Source organism: Anguilla anguilla, chromosome 19, assembly GCF_013347855.1.
Source record: "Anguilla anguilla isolate fAngAng1 chromosome 19, fAngAng1.pri, whole genome shotgun sequence".
Taxonomy (NCBI): Eukaryota; Metazoa; Chordata; class Actinopteri; order Anguilliformes; family Anguillidae; genus Anguilla; species Anguilla anguilla.
Genome location: NC_049219.1, coordinates 6,433,438 through 6,455,937, shown reverse-complemented (window position 1 = coordinate 6,455,937; position 22,500 = coordinate 6,433,438). Strand labels below are relative to the sequence as shown.

The window sequence follows — 22,500 nt, the reverse complement described above, 5'->3', positions numbered from 1 at the left end:
ATAAGCGACAAACTGCCACGGAGGAGTATTTAAAATAATACGTAAATGATGGATTCCATGTGATCACTGGATGGGTTACTTTTACATAATTCGGAAGACGAAGAGATCCGAATCAGCTGCTGTTAACAAACACCTATAACTAAGAAAGGTAATAGAAAACTGTCTAATTAGCTCGTCCGAAAAAGTGAAGCCTGTTAGCGCAATGTATCAACCATTCTCTGTGAAAACAGAACTCGTCAGGCCAGATGTTTAGATATTGGCAGATGTCCATAGGTAATAAATCCGATTCTATATTAGGACAAGGGGATAAAACATTAACACGTAGCCAATGTTGTTAGTTTCAGCTGGTACCTAATGATTTCGGGTCTCTTCTATCTGTGAAGACGCCGAAAGCTCTTATCTACAAACTCCGAAGCTACTTTTGGATTTAGAGCGTTACTGGGCCGAATGCCTACTCGGTTATTTCACGATTCTAGGCACAGTGGAAGTTGTACAGGATCCATCATGGTCTAGACTGTATTGGCCGACTCAGTGTTTAATAAATTATCATCTAGTATTGACGTCATTCATAGCAGAAGCCTACCGTTGGCAGCTATGGTTACCCAGCTAATCCACGTTGAATTTGACAGTGAGGTAAACTGCGTGTGACTGATCTATGCTGTAACCTCAATCCCAGTTCTCCACAGCGCATTTACGGTTTACATGAAACTGCATGCGCAGAATCTCGTCTGAATGCGGCCGGTCGACTTGGTGTCGACGATTCGGTCGAGGCCGTTACCGCTAGTGCAGGTGCACGTCCAGTGCAAGATTGTTACCGGGGCAATATTTCTTTCTGTATGCAATTGGTGAGTTCGCAACAATTATGTCTCGAGTGTTTAAATTCAATTCATTTGTGAGTCTGCTCGCTTTTGCGAGCATAATGTTATTTGTACATATAACTCAGAACCTTAAACTACGTATATACGTTGTTCAACTAAGAGCCGAAGCATCCGGTGTTTACCTGAAGTAGTTACTGTTCAATAGAATGTGCTTCCTTTTAACTTGAGGCAGCAAATGCACAAGTACAAGGTCTATGTCTACCGCCTGATAAGCGTGAACTATTTCTCACAGAACATCAAAGACAATGCTATCAATAGCTCCGCTCTACCACAGAGTTCCATTCCCCATATCACCTCTCGCGGTGGATTGTAAAGATCAGCGCATGCGGTAGTTTGGACGTGCTGAACAGTGCAGAAATGCGCAGAAATGCAGGATTCGGTTTTTTTTTTGCTTACATGTCGTACACACAGTACAGACGACTGCCGCCTCCTCCGATGGGGCTGCTTTCTGTTTATTACAGAAGCCGTATAGACTGTCTCTAGACTGTCGCCAGAAATGACATTCTGAGAGTGAGGACATTACCTACAATGCTAAGTCGATGTAATGTAGTGGTTAGCAGGTGCACTTTAAACAGTGCTTTATGGAAGGGACACCCTGCTGTACAAGGCTGGGGTGAATGTGGCCAGCACTGGGGATACTGCGCTCTGTCAAACTGCTCAGTATGGTGAGCAGAAGTACTTCCACTTTCGATATTTGTGCTGAAGCCCAAGATGGGGGAAGGGTGCTGTATTTGTTAGATCCCGGGGTTTGAAGAGGACGGAAAGGCTCTGGCCTGGTCCCTACCTGCCCACAGGTGCCTCAGCATCGGGGAGGGTTGGGAGGGTTGTGGCACGGTGCCTGTCCTGCAGAATCACATCCAGGTCACTGAGGGTCATTTCACAACTGTTTCCTGAGCAGAATCGACATCCAGGTCTCTGGGGGTAGTTTTCTTTGTTTCCTGAGCAGAATCACATCCTGGTCGCTGGGGGTAGTTCTCTCTGTTTCCTGAGCAGAACCACATCCAGGTCGCTGGGGGTAGTTTTCTCTGTTTCCTGAGCAGAACCACGTCCAGGTCGCCGGGGGTCGTTCCCCGGCTCGTTTCCCGTGAAGGAAAACCGGTAACGTGAGGGCGAGACGCTCAGTCAGGTTTGTTCTCTTGTTTCCCCCTCTCGCGGCGCAGGCGGAGCCGGCAGCAGGCTGATCCCAGAGCAGCTCCCGGTGGCGGCCGTGGCTCCAGAGCACCTCTCCTCGCCCCCCCGTGATGGCTGACCCGGGGTCAGTTCGGGACGGACGGCGCGGGCCTGACGGTCCGGCTGCGGCTGCCCCTTTTCCGCGACGGCGCCTCTCTCTTTTGTAAGAGACCGCTCGCGCTCCCGGGCCCAGGATGACTTGCCAGGATTAAGCAGTACCAGCAGGGGGAGCCGTGTGTCTTACAAGGATAACCGTTTAAAATAATACCAGCAGGGGGAGCTGTGTGCCTCACAAGGATAACCGTTTTAGATAATACCAGCAGGGGGCGCTGTGGCAGACTCCAAACGTTTTAACTTCCTGTTTTTCTGGAGAGGCTGAGCGGGTCGTCGCGGCGGCGTCTGTCCTCCGGGCGCCCGCGGGCGGCTCGCCCGCGCTCTTTCCCAGAATGACCGAGACCCCCGGCGGCAGGGACGCGGCGGCGGCGGCGGCGGCCCCGCCCCCGACTCCTCCCACCCCTCAGAGGAACTGCTCCGATTCGCTGGTGTGCGAGAGGCTGGGCCTGGCCGCCGACCGGGACCCGAAGGCGGCGGAGCACCGGTTCATCCGCCGCAGCGTGGTCAGCGACTCCAACGCCACCGCGCTCGAGCTGCCCAGCCGGGCGCGCCTGCGCCCGCGCGCCGCCGCCGACCCCGCCCCCCCGGCTCCGCCCCACGGGGGGGGAGCGGGAGACCCCGCCGCCGCCGCCGCCGCCGCCGTCGGCGAGGAGCGGATCGCCGCGGCGCGGGACGAGCCCAAGGAGGGTCGGGAGCGGTGCTTCTCCGTCCCGCCCGGGTCGCTGACGGAGGCGGAGGCGGAGCCGGGGGCGGGGCCGGGGGCGGGGCCTGTGGAGGCGGAGCAGGCCGGAGGGCCGGAAAAGCAGGGGGGGGAGGAGGAGGAAGAGAAGGAGGCGGCCAAGGTGCGGGCGGAGAAGAAGGTCCAGGACGACATCGAGGAGGCGGAGACCAAGGCCGTGGGCACCTCCCCCGATGGGCGTTTCCTCAAATTCGACATCGAGATTGGGCGGGGCGCCTTCAAGACCGTCTACAAGGGCCTGGACACGGAGACGACTGTCGAAGTGGCCTGGTGTGAGCTTCAGGTAACCGTTGTTCTTAATGTATGTATGTGCGTGTGTATGTATGTGTGTGCGTATGTATGTGTGTGTGCGCGTGTGCGTATGTGTGTGCGTATGTATGTGTGTGTGTGTGTGTGTTCTCAGCTCAGACGTTCAGAGGCCACAGGCATTCTTGTGTCTTGTGACCAGGTCTCTGTACTAGATAAGAGGTGCAAAGCTGTGGCTTTGGGTCACCAGGGTATTGAATTATTTTTTTAACACGTGTTGCTTTTCAGTTAAATGCATACTATGCAGGATTTTTACCTAAATAACCATGCGAAAGCCATATCTATAATGCGCTGGCAATCTCTGCCTTCACGCATTTTCACAGAATCCTTGCACCTCTACCTGTATTTGTTATTCTAAAATGCGTTCAGGACGTTTCTGGGCGTGGCGCTCTTTTCCGTGTGGGGAGGGGCGGGTGTGGCTACGGAGCCTGTGGTTTGGGGTCAGATTTAGCGAGGAAGCCCAGAACACAGCGAAGCGAAAAGGCAAGCCGACAGAGCTCATTGAAGACCTAGTGTTAACCTTGGAATGGCTTTTCTTTTTTTTTTTTTTCCTCTGTGGCGCCAGCCAAGGGGATGAAAAGCGATGTGGAGTCGGCTCGTTTCCCGCTGAACCTGTAGACAGCATTACCTGTACTGTGAGGCTAGCGACAATAAGGACTTTCCCGAGGATCTGAAATTTTCAAAATAAAAGTCCCAAGAAAATCCCGACTAAAAGCGCTATTACAATCCACATAAATGGAATTATGATATAATCAAACCTGCCTTCTTACTCTCGCTCACGGTCGCTCATTTCACGGTACTAACGCTACGTCCGGCTATCCATTAGGTGGTGTACTCGGGGTGAGCGGGCGGGGTTGAAAGACAGAGGTGGAGACTTTGATTGCAAACACAGGACCACAGCAAGGCTCAAAAATACAGCATAGCATGCCTTCAAGCACATATAATAACAAATGAAATTGCTGTTAGGATTACGAAAACGAAAGTGAAAATAGCTTTCCAGAAGGCGTGCGAGCAAACTTGTTCACATTTTTTTTTTTAAAAGTACGTTTAACAATTGAGTGAATATTCACAACCCTTACCAAGTGGCTCAGATGATGTAAATGCTAAAGGGTTAGGAGCGCTAACGCGGACGCGCATTCAGATAACGTGCGTGTATCTCACGGAGCCTTCACAGTTCCTTTCGTCTGCAAACCCTCTCTCCTTTAAAGCATTTTTCGGCTGAAAGGGCTCGTGTGCTCCACATGTGTCCCCCCCCCCCCCCCCCCCCCCGCCCCCCGCCCCCCCCCCCAATACACACCCCCTGACAGGATCGGGCTCTGAGGCACAGTGGGCAGAGGGTCGGATTCGACACGGCGCTGTGGAGGCGTGCCAGATGAGGATTTACACCCAGAGGAAAATCAGACAGGTTTTTTTTTTTTTTTTTTTTGGGCCAATCAGGACTGCTTTTCACAAAGGCTCTTTTAGCCAATCAGAAGCCCTTTTAGGAGGGCCTGTCGGCCTCAGGCTAACTTTTTTTTTTTGTTTTCCTCCTCCTTGTAGCCGAGTGTCAGTTAACCCTGGCTGTAACCTCTGGTTTCGTACGGGGGCGATTCGCGCGGGAGCAGGGGAGCGGCGCGTGACCCTGGGGGCCCCAGCCGCGCGGCGGACGGCTCCACGGGCTCCAAGCCTCTCCGGAGATCAGGCCGCGGAGAGAGATAAAGCGTCTCTTACGCAAGCGGCTCGCCCGCGGGGGGGGGGGGGGGGGGGAATTCCACTGGAGGTTTGGAAAAAGGGTTTTTATTTGAGTCAGCGGGTTGCTCCGCTAACCTGTGAACTCTCAGCTGAGGGGGCTATCGCTTCCGAAATCACTGTCTTCAGCTGAAACTGAAGAGAATCCTCCTGAATGCACACACACACACACACACACACGCACACTGCTTCTCCTTTACAAGGTTCACGGTTATGGTTTTCGTTCTTCCTAAGTTGTTTTGTGCGTTTGCCGATAGGAGAGTATCGATAGTTAGCAGTCAGCACCCCGTTTTGAAGAGGAAATGAAGTCGTGTTAATCTTTATAAACAGAACGCCCGCTGGCCGCAAGTGAACCGAAAACATCCCCCCGTAAACCCATGACTACCAGTAATAATAGTTTACGACTACTATAATTATTTTTTATAACGCATTTAGCAGATGGGCTTATCCAGAGCGACTTACGCAACTTTTTACATTTGCATCCATTTGTACGGCTGGATACATACTGGGGCAACGCAGGTTAAGTGCCTTGCTCAAGGGGTACAACGCCAGTGTCCTACCCGGGAATCGAACCTGTGACCTTTAGGTTACAAAGTTTGGAAGTAGGGACGGGCACGAGTAATGGATTGTTCGATTACTCGTCGGATACGTGCTTACTCAATCTTTTTTCACTTTCCCATGAAGGCTGTGTATGTACGACCATGTGTTGGAACTTGGCTCAATTTATTAATTTATAATTGTCGCCTATGTAAAAAAAGAAATAAACACATTAAAACAGAGGATATTTCTTCATCTAATATGAAACGAATAAAGCAAATATATGTTTTAGATTTTGATTTTTGTTTAGTTGAACGTTGTAGCCCTATAAGTAGGATAATATCCGATTGGCTGAGCACCACGCAGTTTGACTGCCCGGCACTGAGGGAAATTGCCCAAGGCGAATTTGCTACCTCCCTCAATCGTTATTAAAACATGCCATTTGCAAAGGAAACGTTAGCCTACTTAAGTACTCAAGCAAATACCCCACAGGCCGCCACTTAGCAACCAGCGCCTCCTTCTAGTGGAGTTTGGTTTAAGTCAAAATGGTTTCAAAGCATGTTTTTTCAAATATATTACAGATAGCTCTTAACGTAACATAACATAATGATGAGAACAGGCCATTCAGCCCAACAATGCTCGCCATTTTCCTGACTAAATTCGACTGCGTACAGACTAGATAGTATCGAACACCGTATCAAGCCTAGTCTTGAAAATCCCCAGAGTTTCTGCCTCTACTATGTGACCTGGCAGGCTATTCCTTCCTGGATCAGTATGGTCCCCTTTCTTATATATTGGTATTACATTACCTTGTTTCCAGTTTTAAGGTTTTTCTCCAGTTTCCAAGGACTGTCTAAAAATACCTGCCAGTGGTTTAAAAATGATCTCAGCGAACTCTTTGAGTACCCAGGACCTGCTGCCTTGTTTGCCTTTAGTTTAATTCATCCAGTACGTCTTTATCCTCCATTTCAATATCTGAGTCTGAGTACTGGATATGCCTTCCAGTCTATTAGTAACCTCTCCTCTAGTAAAACCCTCAACAAAGTAACTACGGTAGCTAGCCAACTAGTTGAATCATATTCAAAATGGAGGTTAAACTATAAACGTAGTCAAGCTGCAACTAGACTAGCTGCCCTCCATACAGTCATTCATGGACATCAAGCTGACACTGTTGTAAGCATGATATTGTACCTGTTGGCTCGCTTGCTCTTACAAATTTCCACTTTATCGAGTCAAACATTAACATGCACATTAATTTAGAATGGTGATTTACCATTTCAAGCTCTACTCCACAGTTATGCGTATACATGGAGACATAAATTCACACGACCCAGCGAATGAGAATTGAGCATTCAGCCGAGAGCCGTTGTGCGTTGGTTTTGTGGGCGCGCAGCACTTGTGAGTTGAAAATCAAATTCCCCGGACCGTATCTGACACTGACCGTGCTCGTTGACACAATAAACTAAGCGTTAAGGCTTTATTGTGATGGAAAACTTGGGCGCTGACACGTGTTGTTATGCGTTCGTGCGTTTTCTGTACAAACCAGCGGCGCCGCCCGGCCAAAATGCGTTCTAAAAATAGATTCTTCACCAACGCTAGGAATAGATTTTGGAATCGAGAACATTGTGCGATCCCTTCGATCCGTGAAATCACTGACAATCACCGTCCCTAGTTTCCAAGCACACCGCTGCGGAGCTAAAATAGGATTTATTTTAGTTTACCCTCTGAAGAAGTGGATGTGGGGAGTCTGCGCATTACATACGCACTGATTTATCTGTGTTTACCGTTTACCGTCTGAAGATGTGGGTCTGGTGGGCCCACACATACACACTTGCTGTCAGTCAAGCGACCAGTGGCGGTCATGTGACCGGCTTGGCTCCTCCCCCTCCCCACCCCCCCACTCTGCAGGACCGTAAGCTGAGCCGGTCGGAGAGGCAGCGCTTCAAGGAGGAGGCGGGCATGCTGAAGGGGCTGCAGCACCCCAACATCGTGCGCTTCTACGACTCCTGGGAGGGCCCGTCCCGGGGCAAGAAGTGCATCGTCCTGGTGACCGAGCTCATGACGTCCGGGACCCTCAAAACGTGAGATCGCCCCGCCCCGCCCCTCCCCAGACAGCGTCTCGCGCTTCGCGCTGTAGCGATGTGTATCCATGTTACTATACGGCGAGTTTCGGCCTGTCCTGCCGTGACCTCAGACACCTGTTACAGGAGACTTTAGTTGGACTGTCTGTCCATTCTTATGGGGACCTCAACTTATGGGGACCTCAACGGTTATTTGGACCTCAACAGTCGCCTACACATTCTTTGCTGCTTAATCTCGTTCATGCGTTCACACTGCTGGGCCACCTGGTCTCACGTAGTCAAACGTCATAGTCGCAAAACATGCAAGCCAATCTAGGGACCGTCCAGTCCATCCCATCAGTAGCAAGCTCCTACGAGACACTGCCCATGTGTAACTTTAACATGCTGCATAGTACATGCAACTCCATGGCACGCTTGGCCTTTTTCAGTGCGAGCAGTCTCCGGCCAGTTAGTCGATATTAAAATATTGGGGGGGGGGTGACGCGTTTCCCCATCATCCTCCCAAACCCTTGGCGGTTGGGCCCCGTCGTTGACCGCGGCCCCCCCCCCCCTCCGGTCCTTCCCGCAGGTACCTGAAGCGCTTCAAGGTGATGAAGATCAAGGTTCTGCGCAGCTGGTGCCGGCAGATCCTGAAGGGGCTGCACTTCCTGCACACGCGCGCCCCGCCCATCATCCACCGCGACCTCAAGTGCGACAACATCTTCATCACCGGCCCCACGGGCTCCGTCAAGATCGGCGACCTGGGGCTCGCCACCCTCAAGAGCACGTCCTTCGCCAAGAGCGTCATCGGTGCGTCCCCTAACCCCCCCCCCCGGCCCTGACCCGTAACACCCCCTACACACACACACACACACACACACAGGCGCACACACACACACAAACACACACACACACACAGGCGCACACACACACACACACACACACATACACACACACACACACACACACACATACACAGACACACACACACACACACAATACTGACTTATGGGGACACATTGTGAGGACACACCTCGTGTCCCGTGGTTTCGATACGAAGACCCTAAACCAGGGATCGGCAACTCGCGGTCCTCGAGGGCCGAGAACTGCCGTAGCACTAATTGCCCGGGAGAAAAGAAAACCAGGGCTGGATTTTGGATTCGAGGGCCAGAGTTGATGATCCCTGCCCTGAACTCACCGCAGGGCACTCTGTTCACTCCAGCTAACCTTAAACACGCTTCTAGGAACTACTTTCGGGCAGAACTGCCTGGTGTTTACTGTCGACACAGACAAACGATGCACACACACACACACACGCACACGCTGTCCCTGCTAGTCGGCGAGTAGGCGGGAGGCAGGGGCGGGTCTGAGCGAGTCTCTCTACGTCGAAGGTACCCCCGAGTTCATGGCCCCGGAGATGTACGAGGAGAAGTACGACGAGTCGGTGGACGTCTACGCCTTCGGCATGTGCATGCTGGAGATGGCCACCTCCGAGTACCCCTACTCCGAGTGCCAGAACGCCGCGCAGATCTACCGCCGGGTCACCAGCGTGAGTCTCCCCCCCCCGCCACCCTCCTCTCCCCCCTCCCCCCGTCCCCGTCCCGACCTCTGTGACCCCACCTCCCTCTCCCTCCCTCCCACGGGCGAGTGACGGCCTGCGTTTCCTCCGCTCTTCCCGCTCAGGGGGTGAAGCCCGCCAGCTTCGACAAGGTGGCCATCCCCGAGGTGAAGGAAATCATAGAGGGCTGCATCCGCCAGAACAAAGAGGAGAGGTACTGCGCTCGCTCGCTCACTCGCACACGCACGCACACACACACACACTCACACACACACTCACGCATACCAACATGGGCGGGGTGGTCTGTTGCCACAAGAGATACATGAGCACCAGGGAGAATGCCTGTCTACACCGTGAGCCTCTCCAGGCTGGAAATAGTACTGAGTGCAATGTTATCTCTCAGTGTTGTCTTCGATTGGCTGTTAATGGGAAATGGAACTTGTAGTACCCCCCTGGCTGAGCCCCGCCTCTTCCTGCCCTCATCACCATACACCACAAACCCCGCCCCTCGCCTCCACTTCAAGCCTTTCTGCTGACCCGCACGCGCCACACAGCCCCGCCTCCTTGCGCTCAGGCCCCTAAAACCCCGCCCCCCTTCCTCTGTCCGTCCGCCCGCCCCGCAGGTACGCCATTAAGGACCTGCTGAGCCACGCCTTCTTCCAGGAGGAGACGGGCGTGCGCGTGGAGCTGGCCGAGGAGGACGACGGCGAGATGGTGGACATCAAGCTGTGGCTGCGCATGGAGGACGTCAAGAAGCTGAAGGGGAAGTACAAGGACAGCGAGGCCATCGAGTTCTCCTTCCACCTGCAGCGGGACGTCCCCGAGGACGTGGCCCAGGAGATGGTGAGCCTGGGGGGGGGGGGGCAGGAACACTTGGCAATTGGCACCCACCTGTGTGAGGTGCTTTGAACATGTATTCCTGTGTCATCCACAATGTAAGTGAATGTTTGTATAGTCATGAGTATATGCTAAAGGTGGATCACTAAGAAAACAGAAAAAAGCATAGGTCCTAAAGCAAACCCCTGAGGTACACCCACACACCTTTAAATAGTGTACTGTGCTACTCTCTGGGGAATTTGCCGGTAGATCATTGTGCTGGTTGGGATACTGGATGAGCACAAATCCACCATGTTTTGTGAAGGATCTTGGTGATGGTGCGGCCTATACCGCGGTGCGTCTCCGTACGTCTGAGCAGCTTACAGCTCGTCTCAGTTCGCTCCCTCCGTGTCCCGCCGCCCTGCAGGTGGATTCTGGGTACGTGTGCGAGGGGGACCACAAGACCGTGGCCAAGGCCATAAAGGACCGCGTGTCCCTGATCCGCCACAAGAGGGAGCAGCGGCAGCAGGTCCGCCTCGAGCAGGAGAAGAGGAGGCAGGAGGAGGAGGAGCAGCAGCGGGCTGCCCTCCCCGGACAGACGGAGCTTGGGGACCCTGAGGTGGAGCGGCAGAGGAGCATGTCTCTGAGCTGTACGTGAAGGGGAGGGACTACGGCAGGGGAAGGGGGCGTGTCGCTGCTCTGTGCGACGGGGGAGGGGCTGATGTGTTTTTCCTCTTCCCCTCTAGTGCACGGCGCGGTGGACAGCGGGCAGGGGATGTCTGTTCTTTCCGAGAACGCCGGTCAGGCTCCACTTTCCAGCCAAAGCTCTTACTCTCCTAACACCTCCGAACACATACAGGCCCCGCCTACTCAGCAGAGCCAGGCTCCGCCTTCTCAACATATCCAGGCCCCGCCTACTCAGCAGAGCCAGGCTCCGCCTTCTCAACACAGCCAAGCCCCGCCTACTCAGCAGAGCCAGGCTCCGCCTTCTCAACACAGCCAAGCCCCGCCTACTCAGCAGAGCCAGGCTCCGCCTTCTCAACACAGCCAAGCCCCGCCTACTCAGCAGAGCCAGGCCCCGCCTACTCAGCAGAGCCAGGCCCCGCCTACTCCACACAGCCCAGCCCCGCCTACTCAACACAGCCAAGCTCCATCTCAACAGGTACACAGTGAGTGACTCATCAGGGGCCAAACTATACTCACTCCAGACTATACTCACACACACACAAGCACGGACATGCAGTCACACACACAGCGCACACAGCCAAGTATCAAGTGTTTCTGAAGTGTCCAGCGAAAGATACACAGAATTATGAGTTTAGAGTAAACTGGAGTTCCTGTTCCTGATGCAGGCCTGTCCGAGCGTTACGCAGGCTGGGGAGCCCACGCCGTCCTCTGCCGCAGACAGGTAGGACCGAACCAAAAAAAAATTATCATGCCCATTCCTTACTGACCACGCATTTGTGAAAGTCAACATCGTATGTTAAAGAAAACAGACCATCGAGACCGATCAAGGCGAATCCCTACTAGACCTTAGGGGAACGTGTGTGTGTGTGTGTGTTTCTCAGCGCGTCCCAGCGTTCCGAGGCGGCGTCGTCTTTGAGTGACGGGACGGAGGGGGCGTCGGCCGTGGGGCAGCCCGTCAGGAGGCCGCGGTCCCGCTCCGTACGCAGTCGCTCTCTCTTCGAGAAGACCAAGGCCAAGCTCAACGTCCTGAACGTAAGAGTCCACCAGGGGGCAGTGTGTGTGTGTGTCTGTTTGTTTATGTGTGAGTGTTTGTGTAAGAGTCCCCCAGGGGACAGTGTGTATATTTGAGTTCACCACAGGGTACTGTGTGTACGAGTCTGACAGGGCAGTGTGTGCGCGTGCGTGTGTGTGTGTGTGTGTTTAAAAGGCTATCGGAGGGCAGTGTGTGAGATAAAGGCTCTCTGAATTATTACAGATCTCCCACTTGGGCGACAGAGTCGCTGAATGCCAGCTAGAGACACACAACTGGAAAATGGTGACATTTAAGTTTGACCTGGATGGCGACAACCCAGAGGAGATAGCACAGATCATGGTAATTTCTCCCTGCTAACTCCATCTTCTGAATCGCTGCCATGACTACAGACTCCGTCTTACGCCTTTCAGCCTCAGAAAGCTGGGTTACGGTTGGTTACAGAGATGGGTCAGGGGTCAAGGGGGCGGGGTCCAGTCTTATTCATTCTCTAAAATCCAACTATGGGTAATGTGATGTCACAGTCTGGTGCACTGTGGGTAATTGAGTGACGGGGAGGTCTCGTGACTACAGGTGGAGAGCGCCTTCATCCTGGAGAGCGAGCGGGAGTCGTTCGTCGAGCAGGTGCGCGAGGTCATCCTGATGGCCAACAAGAGAGGGCTGAGGAGGGAGGGCGCGGCGGACGGCGGAGGTCAGGTGCGTTTACCGCCAAAGCGCCGCGCGAGGCTAACCCCGACAAGCCTCCCGCAATCTGCTACTTGTGTTTTCGATTTTTTTAAGTTTCTGTTAAATGTATCTCGATCGTTTGTTTTGGAAATCCCCTCATAGCAACAATTAGCGAGTCCAACCCTAACAGAACGATGTGGAACGAGGGAATAAAGTTTTCAAATCGGAGAGAGAGGTTTACGCGTCGGATCGTTTATCTGACCGGCCCCCGTCCTTCCGGTCGCTCCAGCGGCTTGCCTCGCGTCGCCAGCTATCCCAGCATGCCTTGCGGATACAAAAAATAAAAATAAAAAATCTGCTCGCATCGAAACGAATGGAGGCGATCGCAAAGTTCGCCTCTTGTCGGAGGACGTGTGGCTTCAGACCAAGAGCCACTCCCGCCTTTCGCTCACCCTGAAAATTCCTCTGCAGGTGGGGAGCCGCGGTGAACAGGACACACCTGCGACCCCTGGCCCTCGTCAGACAGGTAAGACAAACCATTTCAGAATGCTCGTTCAGCAAAAACAAATATATAACTCTAATCACATCAGGGCCCTCAAGCAGAACGGTTGATAATAAACTGTTTTTCTCTGAAGTCAATCCACATGAGGCTTTACTTGTGGTAATTACAGGATTAATTGAATTTATTGATATTCCACAAAAGAGCTGACTGTTTAACATAAGATTTTAAGCAGAGGGCAAAGCAACACGTTTTAGTGCTGGGGGGGTAGTAAATCTGCAGGCCCTGTTCATTACAGATCTGTGGGGGAGACTTTATCAGTTCTGGGATGCCATAGTTTTGGTACTGAACCCCCCCCCCCGTCTCGGTTCTGGCGGTTTCCCCCCCTCCTCAGGTGTGGCGTGCGTGGCGGAGGACGTGGCCACCCAGGTGGTGCACTCCGCCGGCCGCCGCTTCCTCGTCAGCCCGGTGCCCGAGTCGCGCCTCAGGAGCCCCTGCTACGGCCTCGCCGCCAAAATCGCAGGTACGCCGCCATCGCCCGCGAACACCATTAACGACCCGTTTCGCGACTTTATAAACGCGTCATTAATGTCACCCTGATTCTTCTCCCGCACCGTTAACGTTCCGGAGGGGGAAAAAAGGAAATGGAGTATGACTTGAGTGTTCCGGGAACGTCGCCCACTCCAACCTGACCCTTCCCGACAGCGGGAATCCTCAGCTGTTTAACCTCTAATGTGTGTCACGTACGTTTTAAATGAAATTCAAAATCAGTGCGCAGCTTCTGTGGTGCTTGGTCACCAAAAAAAGCAAATAATTGCAAAATAAAATAAAATAAAAAATAAAAAAAATAAATCAAAGTAGTAGTCCATACCTGTGCTGAAGGTGCAAAATGGTGTCCGTTGCTGTGGTGTCCCAACACGACTGAGCCTTGATGCTGAGTTCTGTTTCTGCCACTGAGCACGACTCCACTGTACAGAAATAAAAAGGGTAATTATGCAGGGCAATGGAGTGTACCAGTTTGTAGTCCTAAAACACGGAAGCAAGTTCGCATTTTTGAGCCATGGGTTCCCTCGGCAGATTTCCAATGCTTTTTCCCATAGCGATTTCGTTTTCTGCCGAAAATAATGTTTGTGGTGAATGTAAGCCTATGAGAGTTTAACGTTTTGTTCTACGAGATGAATTACACCCATTAATATGTGGATTTCGAAGCTGTAATGTGCTTTTGAAAAGTTGTTAACAAGCTGCTATAATGTTTACTAGCCATAAATTTGCTGTGCCCTGATAACCAAATCCAAATACCAAATGTTGTATTGCTCATCTAATGTATCATAACGGTAAGCTATTCAACACTGAAATCTGATAACGGTCTACTTCCTGTTTTGTTAGAATTCTTAAACTCGTATTGGAAAAAAAATCATCCTCTTCCGTACACAAACATCACAGTACAGTAGTTTCACCAGCTGAAGCATCTTTGTAACTTCAATTTAAAAGCAAATTCATATTTTTCCAGCATCACGTCTCAATGGTAACTATACCACGGCCTGCTAAACCAAGCCAGATTTTGGTAATTACACGCTAGCTATTGATTACGTTGTACACCTGTTAGCTAGCTAGATACATATTAGTAAACATTACAAGTTAGCACACGCAAACAAAATGGTCAAAGTTGGCCAATATGTACATACACTTAAGTAAAATCATAACAAGATGCTAACCTGGTATCAAATAAAGTACACTGACAAGCAAGTAATGTTACCTCAACAGTTGGCAAACTTTTTGGCAGCACAAACAAATTACCGGTAAACAGCGTCTGTATTAGCTGGCTAGCTAGCTACCTGATGGCCCATATGCCAGCATATGGAAATATAATTAACACAGCATTGTTAGGTATAGTTTACAAGCTTGTTGAACTTAAACACAGCAGTTAAATTAATAGCTATATGAACTCAAATTAATATGAAACATACATTAAATATATGTGCGATATTATTTTATAATAAATACCGTGAATACTTGAAGTAGGCCTACCTGCCAAGGTGACTTGGTGACGAAAGCATTTGCGCTCGTGAGAGAGCCACGCTCTGTGGAGACGCAACGCGCTTCCCTCGTGAGCGTACCTCAGCTAATCTTAATCATAATTAATGAGATATCAGAGGAAGGGTTTTCACCACCAGGGTACAAAGCAGTTTTGAATTTTAAATGGAATTTTAAAAGTAATCGCTTACTTTCCCTCAACATATAAAGTAATGTCTCATATACGAAAATGATATTCCATAGGGAGAACGTTCCGTTTGGAACGTTCCTTCTATTGAAAATTTTATCATTCGGATTTGCTGCGGTTTTGTAGTCTTAGGGGTTTTCAGTGGGATCACTCCTGCTATGACACGAAGTGTGACATTGGTCATAGTAGTAAGGCAGCTGCAGGAGAGAGCAGCATTGTATTCAAGATATTTAAAAAAACATCTTTAAGGCATGTGCTGTGGGAGTGGGATGGGTGTCATAGTGCATATCTTGTCCTCTTGCGCACCATAGGTGTGGAAGGTCAGAGGTCACATTGCTGACCTGTGATTTCTGTTTCCCAGCAGCCCCAATGATGTCATCACACCTGTCTGACTCTGCTCCCTCCATCAGTCTGCAGTTCAGTGAGGAGGCGAAGCCTGGCACCACGCCCCTTGGGGGTACCGTCTCCCCCCCTCCCTTACCACAGGCACAGGCCCCAGAGGAGCGCCCTCCTCCTCCTGCCTCTCACCCTCTCCCAGAGTCCTCCACTCCACCTTCTAATGTGATGGAGGGAGGAGCTCCTACAGCCGAGCCTTCCTCTGCCCCATCTGAAGCTCCGCCTTTACTTCCTGACTGCCAGCCTGATCCTGCCACGCCCCACAGTGTCACAGGCACAGCCTCGTCTGTGACTCCGCCCCCCGGCTCCAGCAGCGTGGGGGGCGGGACCGGCTCGGACTCCTCCCAGCCCCCGTCGTCAGTGGCCAACGCGTCTGCCACGGCGACGCAGGTACCCGCTCCCTCTCAGGGCGGGGAGGGGGAGGGTGACCAGCAAGGCAGAGTGCCAGGCAGGGATGACATTCAGTCCCTGGAGAAGAAGCTCCGCTCTCTGTTCAGCGATTCGGGCCCCGCCCCGTCCGACACTGCCGGTGGCTCCGCCCCCGCCTCCTCAAACCGCACCCCCCCGCTCCCCACCGCTTTATCTCTGAGCTCCTCCAGTGCAACCCCCTCCTCCACTCCGGAGCAGGCCACGCCCACTGGCCAACCGCCCACCGTGGCTACCCAAGCCCCGGTGAGTGACAGACACAAATCTCATCCAATCAAACACATCACAATGAAATGAGAGGCTGTAATGTTGATGCCACGGCTATGTAGTGTATTGTAATGTCATTACATAGCAATGTGATTAAAGCTCAACAAATTCAAGGTAACTAGCTACAAATGGAAGCTATGCTGTCATGTTACTCTGTATATGATTGATTATTCCATATATAATTATATAGCCAGCCAATGAATATAAATTGAAGTCATTAATGTCTTCTTCCAGGCCTCTGTGACCACAGTGCCCTCCGCTGGACAGACAGGTGAGTGGTGGCAACGCTACGGATTTATGCCTGATACAATGTTGAAGGCGGGTTTACTGAAGGTGCGCAGTATTAAAAAGGAAGTACAGGACAGACGGATTGTTTTGATTTCTCTAAACACTCCTATTTCTAGAACGATGAAATCGGCGGTCAACCGACTTTTGCACGGTGACCTGAGATTGGGACACGTGTTTGAAAACTATCCAATAACGGCACATACGAGGGCTAAGAATATAAGGGAGTGTTTTTTTAAAGCTGACGCTTGCAACCCCCCCCCCCGCCCCCCAGACACTTTCTTTCAACTGTTCCGCATGGAAATGTTCCCTGTTTAAGCTGTGTCGGTTGAAACGCAATTATTAAAAGCGACACGTTTTCCCGTCCTAACACTGGACGTGAACTCAAGGCCGAAAGGACGAACGACTCGCCTCGTTAACTTTGTAGCGTGTTTATAAAAAATGTCCTTGTGGGTTTGGGTCATGTTGGCAAAACAGGATTTTAAAAACTAAGATTAGGGGGCGCAAGCGCGCAATCAGTAGCCGCGATCGGCGATAGCTAGACCTTTCGGTGCAATGAGTCATGATGCGTGTGCCTCTGAGACTTCAGGCCATCGAAGCAGTGCCGAGTCCAAAGAGGGTGGTAATAAAGATGCATTATTATTGCAAAGAGAGGTGAAACGGACACATTTTCTTCAGACAGAAGGCGCCAAAGGGGAATTAAATTTGGGATGTTTTCTTTGAAGACTGAATAACACAGATTCACGTGCGGTAGCGTGTTTTAGCCCAGGAGAGCAATGTTGGCACATACCCCTTAGCTGCTCATTCACATTGAGAGGGATGTCAGTAAGCAGGAGACCTAACGCTCTCTATTTTTTTTATTATCTTCCATTTTGTGGTATTTGTGGTTATTAGCATTCCCTCTGACGAGAGGGTCTAATTGATCTTTCATGCTTTTAAAAACGTCCTTGTGGTTTGGGTTATGTTGGCAAAACAGGATCTAAAAACTAAGATTAGTGGGTATAAGGCAAATCAGGCAATGGTAAACACCATTTAGTTATGTTTAATGTCATATATTTCTTTGATATTTCTTTTGAGTTCGTTGTTACTTTTGGTTCAGTCTTGACATGGAAGTGTGCTGGATGCCTGACAAATCAGTTGAATTGTATATCATTTTTTGAGCAAGAGTAGGTTGTCAACGAACTGCCCAGGTGTGGCCAATTATTAATTACAGTATGAGGTAGAAGCTTGATTGCTTTGCACCTGTGGGGAATTAGGCAGTTAAGTACCATTTCGTGTTTCGCACAGTATGAATTGACCGGCTTTGTTTTTCATGCGTTGCACTGAGGAAGGCAAGAGTGCCAAAATGCGTTCGTAGACTACTGCAGACACTTCAAATAAACTATTCTTTGAAACTATCGGTGTGCTGGCCAATCATACTAAAAATAAAAAATAATTGGACTGTTATCTCTCAGCACCATTAACTCTTAGCGTGTGATGTTTCAGAGCTGCCTGTGGCTGCGGAGGGAGAACTGGGAGCGCCCCCTGCTGGTGCGGTCAGACTGGGGCGGTTTCAGGTGAGGTCTCAGCTGATCTGAGAACAGCAGAGAGGGGCCTAGGTGGGACAGTCAATGTGGGTGTTCATTGTACCCTGAGGGTCCTGGAGTCAGTCTGTTTTAAACTGTGCGTCTATACTGGAGTCTGTGTTTTGGACTGTGTACTGTTAGGGTGCTGGACTGTGTGTTTTAGACTCTGTGTTGTTAGGGTTACTGACACTCTCTTGCGCCACCTACAGGTATCCGTGGCAACGGAAGAGCCCCCAAGCCACGCCCATCCCACAACCACTGACCTCGCCTCTTCCTCCCCGGACTCCTCCTCCCTGTGCAGCGACTCTTCCTCCTCCCGCACGCCCTCCTCTTCCTCCTCCACGGTCTCCAGCCCCGAGAACACGCTGCACGCCTGCTCGGCCCCGCCCCGGCCCCCCTCCCGCCTCTTCCTCCTCGCCGCCCCGACCCCCACCGTCGCCAACGGCGACGCCCGGGTGGGCCGCTTCTCCGTCAGCCGGGCCCGGGACTCCGCCCCCGGCCCCGCCCCCGGCGTGCCCGTCCCCGGCCGTTCCCCCGGCAACGTCAGCAGCGACTGCGACTCCGGGTGCGAGGACGAGGGCTTCCGGAGGCAGGTCGACCACCTGTGGGAAAAGTGCGTCCCCCTACCCTCTCTTCCACCGCTTATATAACCGAACCGCTCTGATTGGCTGCTGGCTGTTAAGACGCGCTCTGATTGCCCCCCCCCCCCCCCCCCCCCCCCCCCCCCCCCCCCCCCCCCTGCAGGCACTTGCGGGAGATCCAGGCCCTGCACGCCCGGCAGAAGGAGGAGATCGAAGCCCTGTTCGTCCGGCTGGGCAGGACCCCGCCCACTCTCTCCTCCTCTCCCCTGGGGTCCGTGGTCAGCCACAGGAGGAGGCCGCCGAAGAGCAAGGGCGGCAAGCTGAACCGCAGGAGCCCCCTGCAGGCGGACCCCGGTACTGCGACCGGGCTCGCCGCGTCCATCCATCCCCGCGGAAATATCTGAGCATTTAAAGCGCGACGCCTGTCGTTTTCCTGTCTGCTTGGTCGTACGCAGCGACATCACTTCCTGTGTGCTGATTACACTTCTTATGAAAATCATGTTTCTCTCCCTGGCCTTTGCAATGATAACGATAACTCTCGATAAAGTAATGAACTACGTGAAATAAAAAACTACACCGATAGGCATCATTAGGGTTTTTCTCAGTGCAAAAATGAAATAATTTCCATGTGTCTCTAGTTTTAATTGCAGTTATTGTGGTTTATAACGTATGATGTTGCACAGTTCCAGTCCTGCCTGTGTTGATTCACGCTCACTGGCTGACTGTGATGTTTGCCTGTGCTCAGTTTCAGCACAGAGCCCCCACTCAGGGGGACCCCTGGACCTGCCCCACCCCTCTACAGAGGGCCTGTGTGCTACTGCAGCCAGCCTTCCAGCTACTGGGACTGGTAAGCCCCCCTCCCCCTCCACCCAAAACCCACCTCATTCTCTCATCCATTCACCAACAAGTCAATGCATCCATTCATCTGCTCACCCGCAAATTCTCTCACCTGCTCATCATTCGTGCGGATCGTCCCCGAGTCCGTCGAAGGTCGCAGGTGATGTCACTCGGCAGGATCTCGGAACAGACCAAACTTTTTTTTCCCCCAAAATCTTTTACCCACGCTTAACGAATGTTTTTAGGAACCAATTTTTTTCCACTCTGTTTCACTGAAGGCAGTACGTCTGTGTCCCTTTGTGATATAAATATTCCTGTCCTCTCTCTCTCTCTCTCTCTCTCTCTCTCTCTCTCTCTCTCCCTCTCTCCCTCTCCCTCTCAGTGTCGAGCTCTGCCAGCACAGCGAGCGACGCAGGCCAGAACCAGAACCTGAACCAGAACCAGACCCGCTCCAGAACGGGAACCTTTACCGACGACCTGCATCTGCTGGTGGACAACTGGGCCCGGGACGCCATCAGCCAATCCCAGGGCAGGGGGCGGGGCTCCCGGCAGCCCTCGCACCCGCTGCCGAGCGCGCACGGCCACGCCCGCGACGTAAGAGCGCCCGTCCGGGGATGACACCCTCTTCCTGTCTGCTGCCGGGGGGGGGCGAGGGCAGACGTGGGTCAAATGCATATTCCCCGAAATATTTACACTCTTCAGAGCAGTGTGTTCCTGGAGATCTACCGTCCTGTAGGTTTTCACTCCAACCCTAATTCGGCACACCTGATTCTGCTAATTAGCAGCTCAGTGAGATCTCCAGCTGCTGAATGAGGTGTGGCTTTGTTAGGGTTGGAGTGAAAACCTACAGGATGGTAGATCTCCAGGAACAGGGTTGGGAACCGCTGCTTTAGATACTGCAGGGGGTTTGGGGTACAGCGAGTAATAGGACATGGGGTTGTGTGGGAGTGGCTACAGGGATTTTAGGGAGTGTGCAGCAGAGTGGATTAGGGGTACAGGAAGTTTGGGGTAGACTGGATAACGCAGGATCCCTCTCATGTCTGGTTGCAGGTCTCCGCTTTGGCCAGCGGGGGGCACAAGTTCTCCGCCCCCGGGCAGCCGCCCTCAAGTAAGGGAGCCTCCCACGGTGGCCACGCCCCCTCCGCGTCGTTCGGGGCCCGGGGGGGGTCCCTGTGCCCCCCCGCGGCGCAGTACGGGTACCACTCCACCCCCTACGCCGCCCAGTGGACCGGACACGCCCACGCCCACGCCGGCCCGCCGGCCCCGCCCTCGAACGCCGGCCCCCTGCCGGGCCCCGGCGCCAACCCTCCGCACAAGCCCCCCGGCAACCAGGGACCCAACCTCCGGCCCACGTAGCAACAGACCCCGCCCCTCTCCACTGCCCGCGCTCCACAGGGGCTGGATTCAGAAAGCACACACACACTTGACTATTTACACAATAAAACATATTTATATATTAAATATATTTTATAGTTGTGACAACACTTATGAAAATGCCTGAATGCAGAAAGAATGTTCTGTACAGACGTGTATTTACCCATCATTTTATGATGTGGAAATTCTTGGTAAATTAATGTTGACGGACATCATTCGTTAAATAATGGAACTTGATAAACGGAACTTGATGTACTTAAATAACTGTAATTTCTATGGTAAGCTCTATTTCTTTATTCCCGGATGGACTGAATACAGTTCTGTGTTTTTCTATTTGTTTATCTGTTTGAATGTTAAAGTTTCACTTTTTTTTTTTTTAAACCTAAACCAGTCAGCAAAATTATTCATCAAAATCAACTTGTGCTTGTTGATTTCAGGTTCATCTTCCATTTTTTTTCATTGACCTCAATTTGCAAGTCTAATTTGCAAGTCTTTGAGTCCTGGAGACCCGCAGCAAAATTTTAAATATATGTTTATATTTTAAATAAATATTGAACAAATCCATATTAAATAAATGACATTGTAGCCTTTCAGATTAAATAAACCTTTTCTGGGGTACACACACTTGGTAATACTGTGATCATTTTTAACTGCGTATTATATGACGTGTATATCTGTAATTTAATTGCATCAACCCTTGTAACAGGCCCATGGATGTTCGTGTACGAACAAAGACACTTTGTGGACTCTTTACGCTACAAATCACAATTTGCGAGCCTGAACAGCATGGTCTTGCAGTGCATAAAAATGTCCACCAGATGGTGCTGTGTTTTTTCATGACCATTCATGGCTTTCTAACGAAGAACATAGCACCACCTTGTGGAGTCTTTTTGCACTACAAATCACATTTGCGAGCCTAAACAGCATGGTCTTGCAGTGCAAAAAGTGTCCACCAGATGGTGCTGTGTTTTTTCTTGACCACTCATGACTTTCTAACGAAGAAAACAGCACCATCTTGTGGAAATTATTGTGCACTACAGGACCATCCGGTCTCGGCTTGAAAATACGATTTAAAGTGCCTTGAAGACGTCTTCTTGCACATGCGGTGCACATAATGCAAATAACCACACAGGAACGGAATATAACATTTATTATACTGCTTGGGCTGTGTTTAAATTGCATACTTTTTCGTAAATAATTTTCTGCTAGTGCATTAATGCAACATGTAGGCTTGGAGTATATCGGGGCTGTGTGTTATGACACCGCTGTAGACATGGCGTTAATGTGCCACCGCAGGCGGACTCACACTCTGCATCGCACTTCCTGGCTGTTATTTGAGGGTTTGAAAAGGCATAGAGGACGAAGCTTCAGGGGATCCTGACCGAGGGTCCCAGGATGGGCGGGGTTTCCGGAGAGCCCGGTGGCCTCAGAATTCGGTGTTGAACGGGTAATCCTTGTGCTTCGCAGAGCTGCGGGGACGAGAACGAGGCACAGAGGAACAGTGTTACACACACGCGTGCACACACACATACACACACACACACACACACTCACACAGATGCACACACAGACACACACATACACAAACGCACTAACACACACAGACAGACTCGCACGCACTGAAAATACTTTGAAATACAGTATTTCAACAATTAACTGCAACACTTCACAATATGCAGCCAAATATATTAACCACTGCCATTACAAGCAGGAGGAGGGGCTTGGGTCTGCAGGGTTTCCCCTGTGTCACTGCGTGAGAG

The 22,500-nt window shown here is 51.6% G+C and overlaps 2 protein-coding genes across 2 annotated transcripts in view; one reads left to right on the top strand and one right to left on the bottom strand.

The window, feature by feature from the left end:
* Nucleotides 1-21,364, top strand: part of LOC118219218 (serine/threonine-protein kinase WNK1-like) — a 22,347-nt gene extending 983 nt beyond the window's left edge. The window contains exons 1-24 of the mRNA XM_035402218.1: nt 1-148; nt 2,039-2,749; nt 2,786-3,184; nt 7,381-7,553; nt 8,122-8,342; nt 8,924-9,081; nt 9,216-9,304; nt 9,714-9,933; nt 10,334-10,556; nt 10,653-11,068; nt 11,259-11,314; nt 11,475-11,625; nt 11,849-11,965; nt 12,197-12,319; nt 12,761-12,815; nt 13,183-13,311; nt 15,371-16,077; nt 16,333-16,369; nt 17,869-17,939; nt 18,158-18,561; nt 18,693-18,883; nt 19,275-19,376; nt 19,749-19,960; nt 20,417-21,364. The exon at nt 1-148 is cut by the window's left edge and continues 983 nt beyond it. Coding sequence (XP_035258109.1) covers nt 2,495-2,749; nt 2,786-3,184; nt 7,381-7,553; nt 8,122-8,342; nt 8,924-9,081; nt 9,216-9,304; nt 9,714-9,933; nt 10,334-10,556; nt 10,653-11,068; nt 11,259-11,314; nt 11,475-11,625; nt 11,849-11,965; nt 12,197-12,319; nt 12,761-12,815; nt 13,183-13,311; nt 15,371-16,077; nt 16,333-16,369; nt 17,869-17,939; nt 18,158-18,561; nt 18,693-18,883; nt 19,275-19,376; nt 19,749-19,960; nt 20,417-20,722 — 4,815 coding nt within the window. The 5' untranslated portion in view covers nt 1-148; nt 2,039-2,494 and the 3' untranslated portion in view covers nt 20,723-21,364. The remainder of the gene's footprint in view (nt 149-2,038; nt 2,750-2,785; nt 3,185-7,380; nt 7,554-8,121; nt 8,343-8,923; nt 9,082-9,215; nt 9,305-9,713; nt 9,934-10,333; nt 10,557-10,652; nt 11,069-11,258; nt 11,315-11,474; nt 11,626-11,848; nt 11,966-12,196; nt 12,320-12,760; nt 12,816-13,182; nt 13,312-15,370; nt 16,078-16,332; nt 16,370-17,868; nt 17,940-18,157; nt 18,562-18,692; nt 18,884-19,274; nt 19,377-19,748; nt 19,961-20,416) is intronic.
* A 509-nt stretch (nt 21,365-21,873) lies between these two features.
* Nucleotides 21,874-22,500, bottom strand: part of LOC118218699 (aldo-keto reductase family 1 member B1-like) — a 6,007-nt gene continuing 5,380 nt past the window's right edge. The window contains exon 10 of the mRNA XM_035401318.1: nt 21,874-22,209. Within this exon, the coding sequence (XP_035257209.1) occupies nt 22,167-22,209 (43 nt within the window). The 3' untranslated portion in view covers nt 21,874-22,166. The remainder of the gene's footprint in view (nt 22,210-22,500) is intronic.